This window comes from Mustela nivalis (genome assembly GCF_964662115.1).
Source record: "Mustela nivalis genome assembly, chromosome: 5".
Lineage (NCBI taxonomy): Eukaryota > Metazoa > Chordata > Mammalia > Carnivora > Mustelidae > Mustela > Mustela nivalis.
In genome coordinates this window covers 84,677,525-84,695,758 of record NC_139024.1, presented here as the reverse complement: position 1 = coordinate 84,695,758, position 18,234 = coordinate 84,677,525, and the positions used below count along the sequence as shown (strand labels likewise).

Genomic DNA, 18,234 nt, shown 5'->3' with positions numbered 1-18,234 from the left:
AAAGACTGTGGACTCTGAGAAAAAACTGAGGGTTTTGGAGGGGAGAAGGGTGACGGGTTGGATGAGCCTGCCTGGTGGTGGGTACTAAGGAGGGCATGTATTGCATGGAGCACTGGGTGTGGTGCATAAACAATGAATCTTGGAACACTGAAAAAATTAAATAATTTTTTTTTAAAAAACCTGAAAGACAGAGAGAAAATCTTGAAAGTTGTAAGAGAAAAGAAGCTTGTGACTTACAAGGGAAGTCAATAAAATTACCAATAGATTTCTTAGCAGAAACCTGACAAGCCAGTAATGTGTGGAATAATATATTCAAAGTGCTAAAAGAAAAAAAATGCCAACTAAGAATACTCTATCTGACAAATTACCCTACATCAATGAAGGAGAGAGAAAGATTTTTCTAGACAAACAAAAGCTGAAATAATTCATCAGGAGTAGATCTGCCTTACAAGAAATGCTGAAAGGAGTTCTTCAAGCCAAAATGAAAGGACAGGGTGCCTGAATGGCTCAGTAGGTTAAGCCTCTGCCTTCGGCTCAGGTCATGATCTCAGGTTCCTGGGATCCAGACCCACGTCGGGCTCTCTGCTCAGCGGGGAGCCTGCTTTCCACACCCCTCTCTGCCTGCCTCTCTGCTTACTTGTGATCTGTCAAATAAATAAATAAAATCCGAGAAAAAAAAGAAAACAAAATAAAAGGACACTAATAACTGACTTGAACACATATGAAAATATACAATACACTAGAAAAGGTAAGTATGCAGTCAAATTCAGAAGACTTAAATACTGTAATATGAGTGGTGTTAACCACATAGCTCTAGTATAAAAGTTCAAGAATAAGAATGATAAAAATAACTATAGCTACCAAATTTGTTAAAGAATACACAGTATAAAAAGAGACATTGTGACATCAAAAACATAAAAAGGAAGAGCAAAAGGTAGAGTTTTGTTTCCAATGAAAGTTACTTGTTATCAGCATAAAATAAACTGTTATATCTATAATGTTTTATGTAAGCTTCGTGGTAACAACAAAGCAAAAATCTAGGGTAGATTCACAAAGATTAAAAAGGAAGGGAACAGAGCATACCACATGGAAAAACACCAGTTTACAAAGGTAAGTAGAAACAGAGGAAAAAAAAAATAGAAGTATAGAACAACCAGAGAGCAATCAATAATACAGCATTAATAAGTCCTTACATAGCAACTATTACTCTAAATGTAAATGTTTTGAAATCACCAATCAAAAGGCACAGCATGGCTGGATGGATTCAAAAAGTAAGCCCCAACTATTTGCTGCTCACAAGAGACTGACTCACTGCAGCCTTAACGATACACAGAGGCTCAAAGTGAAAAGAGAAAACAAATATTCCATTATAATAATATAATATACTTCTGAAACCAAAAGGAAGTGGAGGTAGCGATACTTATATCAGACAAAATAGGCTTTAAACCAAAACAGTAACAAGATGAAAAGGTTACTATAGAGTGATACAGAAGTCACTTTATCAAAAAGACAAGGCAATCATAAATCTATATGCACCTAACAACAGAGCACACCTAAATATATTAAACAAATACTAAAAGATCTGAAGGCAGAAACAGACAATGCAACTTGCAACAGTAGAGAGTCCAACCAGATAAAAAATAAAGAAGGAAATGTTGTATGTGAACTGTAATTTATAACAAATGGACCTAGAAGTCATATACAGAACATTCCACCCATTAGTAGAATATATACTCTTCCCAAATGCACATGGAACATTTCCAGGAAAGATCCTGTTGTGGGTCACAAAACAGCAAATTTAAGATGACTGATATCATACCAAATTTTTTTTTTACAATCACAATGATATGAAACTAGAAATCAATGATATGAAAGCTAGAAATTTCACAAATATGTGAAAATTAACACACTCCTGCAAAAACGATGGGTCAAAGAAGAAATCTAAATAATCTAAAAAATACCTTGAAACAAATGAAAATGGAAACAGAACATACCAAAATCTATAGGATTTGGGATGCAGCAAAAGCCATTCTAAAAGGGAAGTTTATAGCAATACATGCCTATGGTAAGAAAAAAGAAAGATAAAGCAACATAACTTTACACCTCAAAGAACTTGAAAAAGAAGAACAAACTAAACCCACGGTTAGCAGAAGAAAGGAAATAACAAAGAGCAGAAATAAATGAAATAGAAACCAGAAAACTAATAGAATGACCATCTATCTGAGCTGAGAATATAGGAAAAATAGAGAGAAAATTTGTACAACTAAATAGCAAACAAGCAAACAATACAGTTAAAACATGAGTGGAGGAACTGAACAGACATTTTTCTAAAGAGGCATCCAAATAACTAACAGGAACATGAAAAGATGCCCAACATCAGTAATCATTAGGGAAAGGAAAATCAAAACCACAACGAGATATCACCTCATACCTGTTAGAATGGCTAAATTCTAAAAGACAAGATGATAGTGAGGGATGCCTGGCTAGCTCAGGCAGGGGAGTATGTGACTCTCAACATCAGCGTAATAAATTTGAGCTCCATGTTGGGTGTAGAGACTACTTAAATGATAAACTTAAAAAAAAAAAAAAAGGACAAGAGATAAATGTTGGTGAGAATATGGAAAAAAGGGCACCCTAGTGCACTCTTGGTGGGGATGTCAATTGGTGCAGGCACTATGGGAAACAGTACAGAGGTTCCTCAAAAAATTCAAAGTAGAACACCATACAATCCAGCAATCCCACTTCTGGATCTATATCCAGAAGAAATGAAATCAGGATCTTGAAGGGTTATCTTCACTTATACATTCACTGCAGCATTATTCACAATAGCCAAGATATAGAAACAACCTAAGTGTCCATCTATGGATAAATGGATAAAATATATATACAGGATATACATAATATATACAGGATAAAGGATATATACAGGATAGAATATTATTTCACCACAAGAAGGAAGGGAATCCTGCCTTTGAGACAACATGGGTGGACATTGAGGACATTATGCCAAGTGAGATAAGTCCAACAGTAAAAGACAAATATTGTATGGTCTCATTTACATGTGGAATCAAAAAAAGCTGACCTCATGGAAACAGGGGGGTAGAATGCTGATTACCTAGGGGAAATCAGGAGATGTTTGTCAAAGCATACAAACTGTAAGCTACAAAATGAATACCTTTGGGGGATCTAACGTACAGCATGGTGATTATAGCTAATAAAAACATATATACTCGAATGTTGCTAAGACAGGTCACCTTAAATGTCATTACCAAAAAAAGGTAATTAAATGAGATGATGAGCTGATGCTACAGTGGTAATCAGTGGTAATCAGTTCACAAAATATCAGTGTATTAAATCAACATGTTACATACAACTTAAACTTCTTGTTAGGTGCACCAGTTAAGCTGGAAAAAACATTTAACTATATATTTGAAAAAAATGCAAACATACCTCATGAATATTTTTAATATTTATAGCAATATCACTGTGACAGCGAACAAAAAAGATACATAATCCTTTTAGTTTCTCCGGGGCAGCATTGTCTATATACAATCTCATCATTTTGGCCCCTTTGGTTGCTCCGGCAATAGTTCGACCACATTCTGAAAACAAAAGTCAAGAGTGTAGTGCGTCATCACAGAATGGATCAACTGTGGCAAATGATTATGGGTGTCACAGCATTGCCTCTTGCTTCACTTTACTGTAAGGAATTTTTTATATGATTGTAATAATTTTTTTGTGGGTTTTTTTTTTTTAAGATTTTATTTATTTATTTGACAGAGAGAAATCGCAAGTAGATGGAGAGGCAGGCAGAGAGAGAGAGAGAGAGAGAGGGAAGCAGGCTCCCTGCTGAGCAGAGAGCCCGATGCGGGACTCGATCCCAGGACCCTGAGATCATGACCTGAGCCGAAGGCAGCGGCTTAACCCACTGAGCCACCCAGGCACCCCTGTGGGTTTTTTTTTTGTCTACAAAAAGACATCACTAATTGGAATACTTGAAGTGTGGCATCCTCAGCTTTCTTTCCCCGAGTTCTGTGCTTTTGCTCCTTTTGGCCTCGCCTCAGGCAGGGTCTTCACACAGACTGTTCTAACCCATCTCCATTCCTTTGCCTCCCCAGTTTCTACTTATCTTTCAGATATCAGCTGATATCTGATATCTGATATACTGATATATTAGGGTATAGTCCCCTATGAACACACTCATAGTCCCCAATTATATTAAATTCTTTTTTTTGTTATAATTATTCTATTTTATTATTATTGCTAATCTTACTAGGCTTAATTTAGAAACTAAACTTTATGGATATATAGGAAAATATAGTATATTACATTCTTCCTCAAACTGATCTCAGTGAAAACTAATCATTTAATTTTAAAAACTAGTAAAAGATGAGAATTTTGTTAGATGGTTAGTTGTACTACTAATAAACAAAATTTATCAGTCTTCCTAGTCACAATAATTTAAAATATGATAAAAGAAATTTTAAAATCCCTATCCTGAAGCCATGATAATATTTTGTCTTCCCAGCCTTCTCTCTTCTGGGTATGGGGGGCTCCTCCTGTCCTGTGATTCTGGAGGACACCAGCCTCAGAGCCCTGCTGTGGTGGGCATGTGCAAACGAGACTGAGCAGACTCTCTGCAAGGAGGTCAGTCCCGACTGGAGGCACACAAAGGTAAAAGGAGACTGGAGAGATGTCAATCTGGTGGTGAGTCCTAAGGAAACTGCCTTGAAATCTGTGGGAATACTCTATGCTTGTCCTTCCCAAGGCCTGGTGGTTCCACTAGTTCTCAATTTTGTGAACAGCCCAGACTTTTTTTTTTTTTTTGCTAATGTAAACCAGAGATTACTATTTACTGAGGTTGCCTACAACCAAAGAGCCTTGATACACAGTATGTAAGAGCTCATGTGCTCATTCATGGAGGTTGGCACAGAGAGGTGCCTCTACCCTTAATAACCTCCCTCCCTCTTTTTCCTTGATAAGAAAACCCATCCGGCAATATGTACATCCCCAAAGAGACAACAGCTTTTTCAGCCCCCTGAACCTCTGTGGTAGCCACATGACACAGTTCTGGCTGATCAGCATACGCTTTCCCAATAACAGGAAGAGGCAAGGCCCTTTCCCACAAACACCTGATCAGCTCACGCTTTCCCAATAACAGGAAGAGGCAAGGCCCTTTCCCACAAGCACCTTAGACTTGGATGTGATGGTTAGAACTTCATCTTATAAGGAGCAAAGATGAACACAAAAGCCAACATGTTAAAAATGACAGAATAGGAAGAAAAAAAGAATCTGGCTTTCTAATGACAATGCTGAGTATTTGAACCATTGCCAGCCACTACCCACTTTCTTATGAGAGAAAAATAGAGCCCCTGTTTGGTTAAGACACTATTAGGACTTCCATTACCTACAGCTAAACATATTCTGTATATTAACTACATATTCTGTATACCCATCAGCAGGGGAATGGTATCTAAAAACCACAATGCAACTATACTATGGAATATTGCAAAGCATTTTTAAAGCTTTTTTAAAAAGATTTTATGTATTTATTTGAGAGAGAGAACACAAACAGAGGCAGGGCAGAGGAAAGGGTCAAGCAGACTCCCCGCTGAGTAGGGAGCCTGATGCGGCGCTCTATCCCAGGACCCCAAGATCATGACCTGAGCCAAAATCAAAAGTCAGATGTTCAACCAACTGAGCCACCCAAGCGCCCCTGTATGGTATTTTAAAGTAACATAAATCTATATATAACTGGAAAATGTCCAGTCTATACTGTCAAATGCAAAACTCAAATCAAGAAAAAAATGTATTATATGATCACATTTTTAAATAATAATAAACATTTATGTATTAGTAGAGGAATATTTGCCTAGCTAATAAATGTATTACTTTTCTAGGTAGCAACATAATCATTAAAAATATACCTATCTTGGGGCACCTGGGTGGCTCAGGAAGTTAAGCCTCCAACTCTTGATTTCAGCTCAGGTCATGATCTCAGGGCTATGAGACTGAGCCCTGTGTTGGGCTCTGTGCTGAGCGTAGAACCCATTTGGGATTCTCTCTCCCTCTCTTTCTCCCCTTCCCCATGTGCTCTCTCTCTCTCTCAAAAAAAAAAAAAAAAAAAAAAAATATATATATATATATATAGACACATATCTTATATACATATCTTTTCTACTGACAATTGCCCTCCTGAGAATCCTTCCTAAAGTCTTCCTAATGCACATTAACTTTAGTGATATTTACTGAGGCATTGTTTACAAGACCAAAAAGTTGTAAACAACCTGAGCTCTAATAATAAGAGATAAGGTTTGAAAATAATAGTATCATTAGCCTAATGAAATATAATGCAGCTGTTTAAAATTAAATTGTAAAAATTGTGACACGAAGAAGGGAATATTATCAAATTTTAAAAGCCACCATACAATAACATGTAGAGTTGGATCCCATTTTTGTAACATATATACCTATTTTTATATATACTTTTTTTTACATATTATACTCTACGTATATATACACACACACTATACATATACATAACTTTCTCTCTTTCACTCCCATCCTTTCTCCAAATACAAGAGGGGGGCAAAGAAGTTACAGAGGAATAGTCATCAAGGAATTAACAGTGCTTATTCCAAATGGCTAAGAATGTGGGTGTTTTTCATTTTTCTTCTCATTGTAGGTATTTTCTTATATTAAATCATTAGATGAAAATAGAAGAACATAATCAAGTTCTGTATTTCACAGTGCAAACTTAATGAGACAGGAGGAGTTTGGAGAAAAGTGGTGGATAAGTCTGGAATGCCCTGGGCAAGCTCTGTAAAAAAAAGAATGTCAGAGGTAATCCAGAGGAGGGGTAGGATTTGGTTGGGTATAGAGGAAAAAGGCATTCTGTGAAAGTCAGGAGAACAGAGCAAAGGGCACAGAAATGACCTAGAATGTCCAGAAAACAAGGAAGAGACTGGCTTAAAGGGAGCAGCAAATTTATGTCTGCAAGAATAGGAGAGCAGGCTAAATAAACACTGTGACCAGGTTACGATGGGCAGAGAAATGAGGGGTTTGGACCCAGTCCCATAACTAGCATCAAATTATATAAAGTTTTACTTTTTAGAATTTTTGCTGAAGGATAACATATAGTGTTACATAGTTTCAGGTGTACAATGTAATGATTCAACAATTCTATATATTTCTCAGTGCTCACCAAGATAAGTGTGATCTTAATCCCCTTTACCTATTTCACACAGTCTTCCACCTGCCTCCCCTCTAGAAACCACCAGATTGTTCTCTGTATTTTAGGCTGGTTTTTTGTTTGCTAGTCTGCCTCTTTTTTTCTTGGTTCCTTTGTTTCTTAAATTCCATAAATAAGTTGAAATCCTATGGTATTTGCCTTTCTCTGATTTACTTCACTTAATATAATACCCCCTAGATCCACCCATATTGTTGCAAATGGCAAGCTTTCAATCTTTTTTTTTTAAGATTTTATTTATTTATTTGAGAGAGAAAGAGATCACTAGCAAGGAGAGTTGCAGGCGAGGGACAGGGAGAAGCAGACTCCCCATCAAGGAGGGAATCTGACACAGGACTCAATCCCAGGACCTATGCCAAAGGCAGATCCTTAACCAACTGAGCCACCTAGGTGCCCCAAGATGTCATTCTTTGTTAGGGCTGCAACCTAAGTGTCCTTCCATAGATGAACGGATAAAGAAGATGTGATAGACATATACAATGGAATAAAAGATTTCCTTTATAAGTAAATATTTATAATTTACAATTTATAATTTATAAGTAAAGCAGTGTGAACTTCAGGGAGGGAATCTGATTTCAGAGCTACAGGTCTTCATTCTGGAACACTAGAGCAAGCATGAGAGATGAACCTCACCTAAAGGCAGCAGAGGAGAAAAATGAAAAAGAACCAACAGGAGGGACAATCCACAGGACTTCTAAGACAAATAGTCTAAGACCAAAAGGATGGTCCATTCATCTGGTTATTAAGACAAAAGTTTCACATCCTAGTAAAGTGTTAATTATTTTAGGAATCCTGCCAATAGTGAGGAGCCCAGATATTCCAACTGACAGCAGCAACAGACACAAGATGCTGACCCAGGACCACAGGGCCAGCTGCTGGGCCCTCACATGTTCTCCTGACTGTTACCAGTCATCTGAAATCCTGTATGCAAAATGGCTCCCCCTGTTTCAGGGAAAATGGAATTAAATTCTAGTGAAAACATATATCCATTAAGAGATATCAGTGATTTCTGTAAGTACGTTTTCTCCTTATATTATAGTGGTCCCTGAAATACATATTTGGGCTGAACATGTATTATTTTTAAATTTATTTATTTAAGAGAGAGCAAGAGATAGCAGAGCTAGCAGAGAAAACATGAGTTGGGGGAGGGAAAGGCAGGGAGAGGGAGAAGCAGGCTCCTTGCTGAGTAGGAACCCTGATGTGGGGCTTGATCCCAGGACCCTGGGATCATGACCTGAGCCAAAGACTGTGCCACCCAGATCCCCCCAAAATGTATTTTTTTAAGACACTTTCTTTGGAGGGGCACCTGAGTGGCTCAGTCAGATGGGCCTCCATCTCTTGATTTCGGCTCAGGTCATGATCTCAGGATCATGAGGCTGACCCCTATACGGGACTCCATGCTCGGCAAAAAATCTGCTTGAGAGTCTCTCTCCCTTCCCCAAGTCCCTCCCAGCTTGTGCATGCACACACTTGCTCTCAAATAAATAAATCTTAAAAAAAAAAAAAAAAAGGCGCTCTCTTTTCCACACCTAAGCTTCTGATAAATTTTCTGTATAAATATACTTCTGTAACTCTTTATAAATATATATCTACTTAGAAGAGGAAAGATATGCTGCATCTTAATATTCATTAACTAATAGCCAGCACATTGCTTTCATAAAATATCCTTACCAAGGCCAGGGACATCTCCTTCCTGGTACAAAAATTTCAGTGTCTTACAACCATCTTTCATAAAAAAATGAGTAAATGCTTCCAGCTGTTAAATAAAAAAGAAAATGATGATCAGTAAAATGACTAGTTACATTAGCTACAATAAATTGAACTGGGCTAGGCAGGTTCAAAGACTTTATTCAAGATTCAAGACTTTATTCAAGAGTGACAGGGACATCAGAAGCAGGATTAGAATTTGAATTACTTTAACCCCAAAATTACCATGAAATAGATGGTAAATTCTATTTCTGAACCTATACTAATGATCTGCATATATAATTAGGCAGGCACTTTACCTGACCCTGCCTCACAGAACTTTATAGGAGTAAATGAATGAGTCCAACTGGAGGTAAATATAAAGAATTATTACTAAAACAAACTATTCTTAAAAACTGACTTGGAGAATAGAAAACTTGCCTTACAAACTAATTGGTTTTTAGACCAATTATTTGAGTAATTATGTTTTCAGCTATTGTCATTTGACCCATATTGTAGCCAAACTAACATAAAAACAAACTATTAGGGGTGCCTGCATGGCTCAGTGGGTTGAGTCTCTGCCTTTGGCTCAGGTCATGATCCCAGGGTCCTGGGATCGAGCCCCACATCGGGCTCTCTGCTCAGCAGGGAGCCTGCTTCTCCCTCTCTCTGCCTGCCTCTCTGCCTACTTGTGATCTCTCTCTCTGCGTCAAATAAATAAATAAAATCTTAAAAAAAAAAAAAAAAAACTTCTCTCCTGGTCTTCAAAAAAAAAACCCCAAAAACCAAACTATTATAATGAGAGTTTCCCATGTTAATGAATATGAAGCTCTTATTTAATTACTTATATGTAAGTGTCATATCTTCAGTAAGTGGAAAAGTAAACAGGTCATGTAAACAAAAATCCTCACACATTGCTTGGGAAATACAAAGTTACTCAACCCACTTTGTCCACAGAGTCTATACTTAATGTCTCTCTTGAGCAACGGGCTTCTCTTCGCTTACTGGCCACATGTGGGAAGTACACCAGATCTGGCAAAGCCTCTCCCCCTAGGACAATTGTTCTCAAACTTTAGCATACATCAGAGAAGCACCTAGGGCTTTAAAAATAAAACAGAATTCTGGCCCTGAGGACTTGTATTTCTAAAAAGTTCCAGGTGAGGGGTGTGGGTGGCTCAGTCGGTTGAGCCTCTGACTTTTGATTTGAACTCAGGTCGTGATCCCAGGGTTGTGAGATTGAACCCCACATGGGTCTCTGAGCCCAGCAGGAAGTCTGCTTGAGATTCTCCCTCTCCTTCCTCCTTGGGTCTTTCCTCCCCCTGCGCATGATACCTCTCTCTCTCTCTCTCTGTTTCATTCTCTCTCTCTCTCTTTCTCTCTCTCTCTCTCTGAAATAAATAAATCTCTAAAAAGTTCCAGTTGATATGATGCTTCTGGTTCTGGGATCCCATTTGAGAACTGGTTCTGGGATCCCATTTGAGAACCGCCATCCCAGAAAATGAAACATCCACACAGATGTACCAAATTGAAGCCCTTCATTTTCTACTCTTCCATCTCACACATAAACTTGACTCTTACATAATTACAATCTGAAAGATACAAAAACTGTCAGCACAGCGATTCCTGCTCAGTTCCATAAATACCTTCTTGCTGTGTCTGATCATATGACCCATTAGATTTGATAGTATCCAAATTATCAAAAACAGAGCACACACCCATGATAAAAAGACCTCACAATATCAAATGCAACAAATTCTTATTCTCTGGACACAATGTGCTCCTGAGATCTGAGAGTGAATATTGTCATGGGTTGAAATCATGATTATAAATTAAAAATTCACTTATAAATTTTACAAATATCTCATCTGCACTTTACCACTGCCTTACACTAGATAGGGTGGCATTATTATGCCCCTCTTACAGAAGAGATAAGTAAAGCTAAAAAGAATTTGAGTAAAAGACCCAAAGACACACAACCACAAGTTCAGAGCCTAGAACCAGAGGCCAGCCTTGGGCCTCCAGGGCTGTGCTCCATCCACAGAACCACACTGCTATTGCCTTGACTTTGGAAAATACTGTCATGTAAGCGGAGAAAGCAAGATAGTCTGTGATTATCCTGAGCAGTGCTGAATGAAGACAGCAGCAAACCATTGACACCGATGCGGTAGAAACTTCTGTATTGGTCAGGGTCCTGGCAAGAAAAGAAGTCCCAAAAATGGGTTTTTAAAGAAACTTTATAACATAGAGGCTATTTCCAGAGGCCAGAGCAGGGTTAAGGGAAGCTGTGACTAGCAGCAACAATAGGACTATCAACAAAGGAAAAGCAGCACCAGCCAAGACCTTAAAGTGTGATGAGTAATGTAGGGGACAGCTGGAAGCAGGAAGACAAAGAGCTGTGGAAGGAGAATGGCTTGGGAAGAAATGTAGTTAGAAGATATGACTGTAGCCAGAAAAAATGGCCGAGCAGGGAGGGGTCAGACTGGTCTCCCTTCTGCCCTCCTACCTCCTGCTGGAGCCTCCTAGTGACTGAGTCCCGTGCAAGTCAGAGAGCAAGGGAGCCCAGGTGATAGGTGCTAGAGAGGTCAGCCTTCGGGCCACAGAATCAGTAATAAAGACTGGATAACAGATCTGAAGGCAAACAAAATAAGCATCATACCCTCTACGGTTCATCTTTTTGTGTGACCTTTAATGAGCTGTTTCCACTTTGGATTGCTACACCAGGATTCACATAAAAGGAAACCCTTCCATATAACCAGTTTCCTAAATCACCACAGCAAACTAGGCCACCCTTTGCTCCTGGTTCCATCTCCTTATTCAATTGTCCACCAATCTTGATGCCAATTTAGGTGCTTGCCTTGAACCTTCAACCAAATAAGCATTCTGATCTCTCCCAGATTTTGAGATTGGTTTCCCTCCTGACTATACTCTCTCCCCTCCACTGTGGCTTTGCAACTGCTGAACCACTCTTACAGAACAGCTTTCCTGGTTTACATCTTCCCTTAAGACCTACATTTCCCTAGATTTCCTAGATGTGCAGCTGAAGCAGGGTCTAAACTGGTCCATGATGGCCTTCAAGGAAGAACCTAAGCTCTCTGACCTAAAGTACAAGACATACTCTAAGAATGACAAATGGAACGGTTTGAAGGCATATGACACTGTCATGCTGGCCGGTGCAATTCCAATCCACCAAATGTATGGTGAAACAAGGTTGATCACCTATGTTACTACATGGATGGTACCATCCACAGCCAGGACAGGCTACAAAATTTGTGAGCTACAGGCCCAGTGAAAACTAAAACTGCAGGAACACTTGTGAAAAAAATTAAGAATTTCAAGGCAAAGTCTCCTAACTAGAGAGAACAAGCTGATGGTTACCAGAGCTGAGTTGGGGAGGGGCAGGGTGGGTGAAACTGGTGGTGGCGATTAAGGAGGGCACTTGCTGTAATGAGCACCAGAGGTTCTATGTAAGTCTTGAATCACTAAATTCTACGCCTGAAACTAATATAACATCGTATGTTAACTGAGTGGAATTTAAATAAAATCTTAATTTAAAAAGTAGAGTATTTCGCATGTCAAATCCTCTCTTTACCTTGATGCAATGGATGGTTGCCATGTTTATTTTCACCCTAACGGAGGTCTGAGGTTTTATTCTCTGGAAAGGCCTCTGAACTGCAGGTAACCTCTAAACTCTACCTCTAACCCTAACTTTAACCCTAAACCTAACCTCTGGAGAGGTCTCTGAACTGCAGGATAACAGGCACATACCCTCACCCTCACCCCAACCCTAGCTCTAAATCTAATCTTAGCCCAAAACCAACCCCTAACCCTAACCCTTACTGCTAGCTACTAACCACTACCATAACCACTACTAACCTCTCACCCTAACAATAACCATAAATTCTCCAGCCATAAAAAAGAATGAAATCTTGCCACTTAAAAGATGTGGCTAGAGGTAGAAAACATTATTCTAAGCAAAAACCTTATCCTAATCCAAACACACACGCTAATTCCTAACCCTAAAACTAACCTTAACCTAACCCTAAACTTATCCCTCCAGAGTGGTCTCTAAATTGCATGATAATAGACACATACAATCACATGGGCCCTAACCCTACCCCTTACCCTTATTCTGGCCCTAAACCAAACCCTAATCCTAGATCTAAGGGGGAAAACAAAGATCTGGTGTATATATACAATGGAAAATTACTCAGCCATAAAAAAGAGTGAAATCTTGCCATTCAAATGGATGGATGTTAGAAAGTATTATTCAAAGCAAAATTAATCACCAGAGAAAGACGAATGCCCTATGATTTCGCTCATATGTGGAATTTAAGAAACAAAATGAGCAAATGGGGAAGGAAGGAAGGAAAGAAAGAAAAGAAACAAAACGAAAGAGAGAGACAAATCAAGAAACTTCACTATAGAGTACACACTGATAGTTACCAGAGGGGAGCTGGTTGAGGGGGATAAGCTACACAGGTGATGGGGATTAAGGAGTGTACTTGTGATGAGCACCGGAGGTAGTATGGAGATGCTGAATCACCATATTGTACACCAGAATCTAATATTACCCTATATGTTAACTAACTGGAATTAAAATAAAATCTTAAAAAAAAAAAGAATTTCAAGGTGGATATGGTCATTTCATCTTTGACAGAAGAGGCAAGAATATGCAATGGGAAAAAGAAGGTCTCTAACAAATAGTGCTGAGAAAACTGGACAGCTACATGCAAAAGAATGAAACTGGACCACTTTCTTACACCATACACAAAAATAAACTCAAAATAGATTAAAGACCTAAATGTGAGACTTGAAACCATAAAAATCCTAGAAGAGAGCATAGGCAGTAATTTCTCTGACATTAGCCATAGCAACATTTTTCTAGGTATGTCTCCTGAGGCAGGGGAAATAATAGCAAAAATACATTTTTGAGACTATGTCAGAATAAAAAGCTTCTGCATGGCAAAGGAAACAGCCAACAAAACAAAAAGGCAACTTCCTCAATGGGAGAAGATATTCACAAATGATATATCTGATAAAGGGTTAGTATCCAATATATATAAGGAACTTATACAACTCAACACCCAAAAAAAAAAAAACCCCACACCAAATAGTACAATTTAAAAATGGGCAGAAGACATGAACAGACATTTCTCCAAAGATAACATACAGGTGGCCGACAGACACATGAAAAGATGCTCAACATCAGTCATTATCAGGGAAATACAAATCAAAACTCTAATGAGATATCACCTCACACCTGTCAGAATGGCTAAAACCAAAAACATAAGAAACAACAAGTGCTGGCAAGGATGTGGAAGGGAAGAAACCCTGGCTCACTGTCAGTGGAAACAGCCATGTAGAAAACAGTATGGTGGTTCCTCAAAAAGTTAAAATAGTAAACATAGAACTACCATATGATTCAGTAATCACACTACTGGGTATTTACCCAAGAACATTAATTCAAAGGGATACATGCACCTCTATGTTTATTGCAGCATTATTTACAATAGTGTTATGGAGGCAGCCCACTTGTCTGTTGATAAATGAATGGGTAAAAAAGCCATGGTTTATATAAACAATGAAATATTAATTTGCCATAAAAAAGAATGAAATCTTGTCATTTGCAAGAACATGGATGGAGCTAAAGGGTACAATGCTAAGCAGAATAAGCCAGTCAGAGGACAAACACCACATGATTTCACTCATATATAGAATTTAAGAAATTAAACAAACAAAGGAGTAAAAGGAGGCAAACAGACAGACAAACCAGGAAACAGACCCTTAACTATAGAGAACAAACTGGTGGTTTCCAGAGGGTAGGTGGGTGGGGGGATGGGTGAAATAGGTGATGGGGATTAAAGACTACACATCACCATGAGCACCAGGTGATGTACAGAGCTGTTGAATCACTGTTTTGTTCACCCGAAACTAATATAAAACTCTATGTTAACTATACGGAACTATAAAACTTAAAAAAATATATTTTTAAACGAATTTCCAGGTGGTGACAGGAAATCATTAAACCAAGTGCAGGGCCTTTCAGCACACAGGTCTGTCTGATGACACAGTCCGTGTGCCCAGGCAGCCACTCTTGACCACACCTGTACATCCCTGCAGGGATTTGTGGTGGCCTGAGAAACTATGCTCTATTTCCAGCTACTTGCTGTACTGCCTCTTGTTTTATGTGCACAATTCATGAATTTTCCTATCTTTCATCACTAAAATAGCTCAGAGTTATTGATCTCTTTGCATCACTCCCATTCCCAGATCACCATAACACACTAAGGGAACAGGAAAACAAGCGATCCCACTCATACTATCAGAGGACAGCCCATTCTCAACTTTTACAAGGGTCCTGACAGAAAAGGCAGACAACTTTCCAGAACTTGGCAACACATGGCAGGGAGCAAGAGAGAGATTCCTTTAGAAACCAACCCACAGAATCTTGACTCTTATAACCAGCTAAAAGAGTTTTGCCCGTCAACTGTTCTCTGTAAAAGCAGGGGGTATGGACCCCAGTGATGACAACCTTGTCACAACACGGCCCCCTACCCTATGCTCTCACCAGTGCATTCAGTGGGATGATCAGCTCACCACCAGTATGCACCTGTTCACCGGTCTTGCTGGGGCTCCAGGCCAGTCCACAACTAGGACTGGTAAAAATTCAAGCAAACTATAGTACTTTTTTTGAAAGTTAATTTAGAAGCTTAGCTATCAGAAAGGAACCTGTGATACTACTTCTGGCAGCTTCTACGAAAGCCACAGTTTACCATATATTACTCTAATGAGGGTGACCATAGAAATTCATCAGCCCAAACTGGGACATTTTAGGAGTGAAAGGAGGGGCGTTAATAATTATGCTAGGGGGCACCTGGGTGGCTGAGTAGGTTAAAACCTCTTTGGCTCAGGTCATGATCCCACGGTCCTGGGATAAAGCCTGCCTCCACGTCTCTCTCTGCCTACCTCTCTGCCTAGTTGTGATCTCTGTAAAATAAATAAATAAAATCTTTAAAAAAAATATGCCAGGAAAGTGAGCATAATCTAGGACTGTCTCTGACATGCTGAGACACATGGTAATCACCTTGTTGTTTTCTGCTATGCTCTTGCAAAAATCATTGTTCCCTAGCTCATATGTATGCAGTTTGTTTATCTTTCCAAATGATTTGCATGTGTAGTTCATATAACCTGTACTTTTAGAATATTTAACTCCACCTGTGCTTGACTATCCCTCTAACCTCTAAAGGCATTTTGAGTTAGAATTTTAGCCAAATTCTTATAGCTAACTCTTCCCTTCCTCTTCAATAGTAGACCTAACGAGAAATATGATTCATCTGGGTAGAGTTCTATAAAACTTCCTTAATATGTAAAATTACTACTTTCCCTTTCTAAGTGTTTTGTTGTTCATGACAATGATTCTAGCTTAAAGCAATCAGTTCTCAAAGAGCAATTAAAAATATAATGATAAGATTTAAACTTACAGATGGACAATCCAAAATTAATTCTTCAACGGTTACTAAGTCCAGGCCAAGCTTTTCCGCTAGAATTTCAAATATATATTTGTATGAAGGGTCAATTTTCATTTTTCGGTTTTCTCTTGCATCTCTAAATCTTGCCTAAAGAATGAAAAACATGTCATTATGAAGAAAAACCACCAAAACACTTAATTTGACATAAAAGTGACACACAAGTAGAATCTTATTATAAAAAAAAACCTGTCTCTCTTTTAATGTTTCCTGTAGATTTGGAATGCCGCTCATGCTTCGGCGGTACCGAGACGATCTATGGGAAGACTGAGAAAGCATATCAGAAAGCATGGATTGACCCAGTCGGAGCGTAGGCTTAGCTCGAACTCTGTGTGCATCCAGCTCCTCATCCTCTGGAAGAATTATCCTTTCATCGGAAGGGATGAGATTCAGATAATCACTTGGAGAAAGAACAGGACCTATTTCGGAACGAGAGCCGTCATCTAGAGCTGAGGCTGCCTCTGTGGCAGGGTGCAGAGGGCCTTCATCTGAAGGAGGAGGAGCCTCTTCTCCTGGAGAGGGGGGGGCCTCATCTCCTGGATCCCTCTGGCCAGTCCCTTCTGACTCAGGGGGTACTGTATCTCCTGAAGAGGGAGGAGCTGGTTCTTCTGGAGGGGGTGAACCCCCTTCTTCGGCGCTCATATTATCTGCTTTTTCCTCCCATAGAGCACCTTAAACTTTAAAACCTAGAATGACAAAATGTTTTCTTTTAAAACTGTACAATAAGTTGAATGTTCTCTGTTAATTTATTCCTCCCTTTGAACCTAGACAGGTAGCAAAATCATCTATTTCTTCCTTGCTATATTAACTAATGAAGCTCAGCTCACAGGACTGGTGATATCATAATTGTTTTTGTTTGTTTGTTTGTTTGTTTGTTTTAGGAGTGACAGCACACATACACCTAGGGGCTTTCTGAAGCTCTAAGTGCTCCTCCTGACTGATTTGACCCTAAGGTGCTGCTACCCCACACACATCCCATCCCTGTCATAGTAATTATTGCAACTGATGGAAAGGTACTTGTCCTCGGGTATGTAAGGGCTGAAAAAAGATTGAGAGCTGTGTGTTACAGCTGAGACACTGACTTGTCCAAGAGACAAGTCAAAGAACTACATGGACTGAAACATTTCTTCCATCGAGGAATGCTATGATACAATTCACCAATCAGAGACTCAACTGTCCAGTCATCTCATCTGCATGTGCATATCCAAGAACGCCCCCAAAACATAAAACATCCTCTTGGCAGTGTGAAAACTAATAAAAGGAAACCTCATTTAGAATGTATTCAGGGTGCCAGCAAGGACAGGCTCTCACCCTACCAGCCCTACCACTGGTTGTGAACTGCAGACCAAACAGGAAGAGCCCCATGAAGCATCCAGATCCTACTTTCTTATCCCAGAGGGACTAAGACTTTTCCTCTCACCCAGCAACAGCCCAGCCAATGAGAGATGGTCACAACTTAGCCAATGAAAAACGACTGTACTTTCAGCACCCAGCTTACTCCAATGGACTTTTTTGTTTGTAATGGCCTTCCCAATGTGCCCCTAAAATGTGATGGCGATTATTTCTGGAAGCAATGATATCATGTGAAGTATAAATCTGACCTACCCAATCAGAAAAGCTCTATACACAAGTGTGTAAGTTTTCCTGAGCACATAACCAGGAAAATCAGGCGACACCAGTGGGACAGGAGAAAATGTCACTTACAAAAAAATCACTTATAGGACAGTCATCAAACCTACAATGAAATAAATCTTCAGAGTATGGCTAAAATCC

The 18,234-nt window shown here is 39.1% G+C and overlaps 1 protein-coding gene across 1 annotated transcript in view; it reads right to left on the bottom strand.

The window, feature by feature from the left end:
- Positions 1-18,234, bottom strand: part of DNAH8 (dynein axonemal heavy chain 8) — a 343,899-nt gene that overhangs the window by 318,533 nt on the left and 7,132 nt on the right. The window contains exons 2-5 of the mRNA XM_082729671.1: positions 16,651-17,147; positions 16,417-16,551; positions 8,921-9,005; positions 3,451-3,602 (exon numbers count right to left, since the gene is read on the bottom strand). Of these exons, the coding sequence (XP_082585797.1) occupies positions 3,451-3,602; positions 8,921-9,005; positions 16,417-16,551; positions 16,651-17,103 (825 nt within the window). The 5' untranslated portion in view covers positions 17,104-17,147. The remainder of the gene's footprint in view (positions 1-3,450; positions 3,603-8,920; positions 9,006-16,416; positions 16,552-16,650; positions 17,148-18,234) is intronic.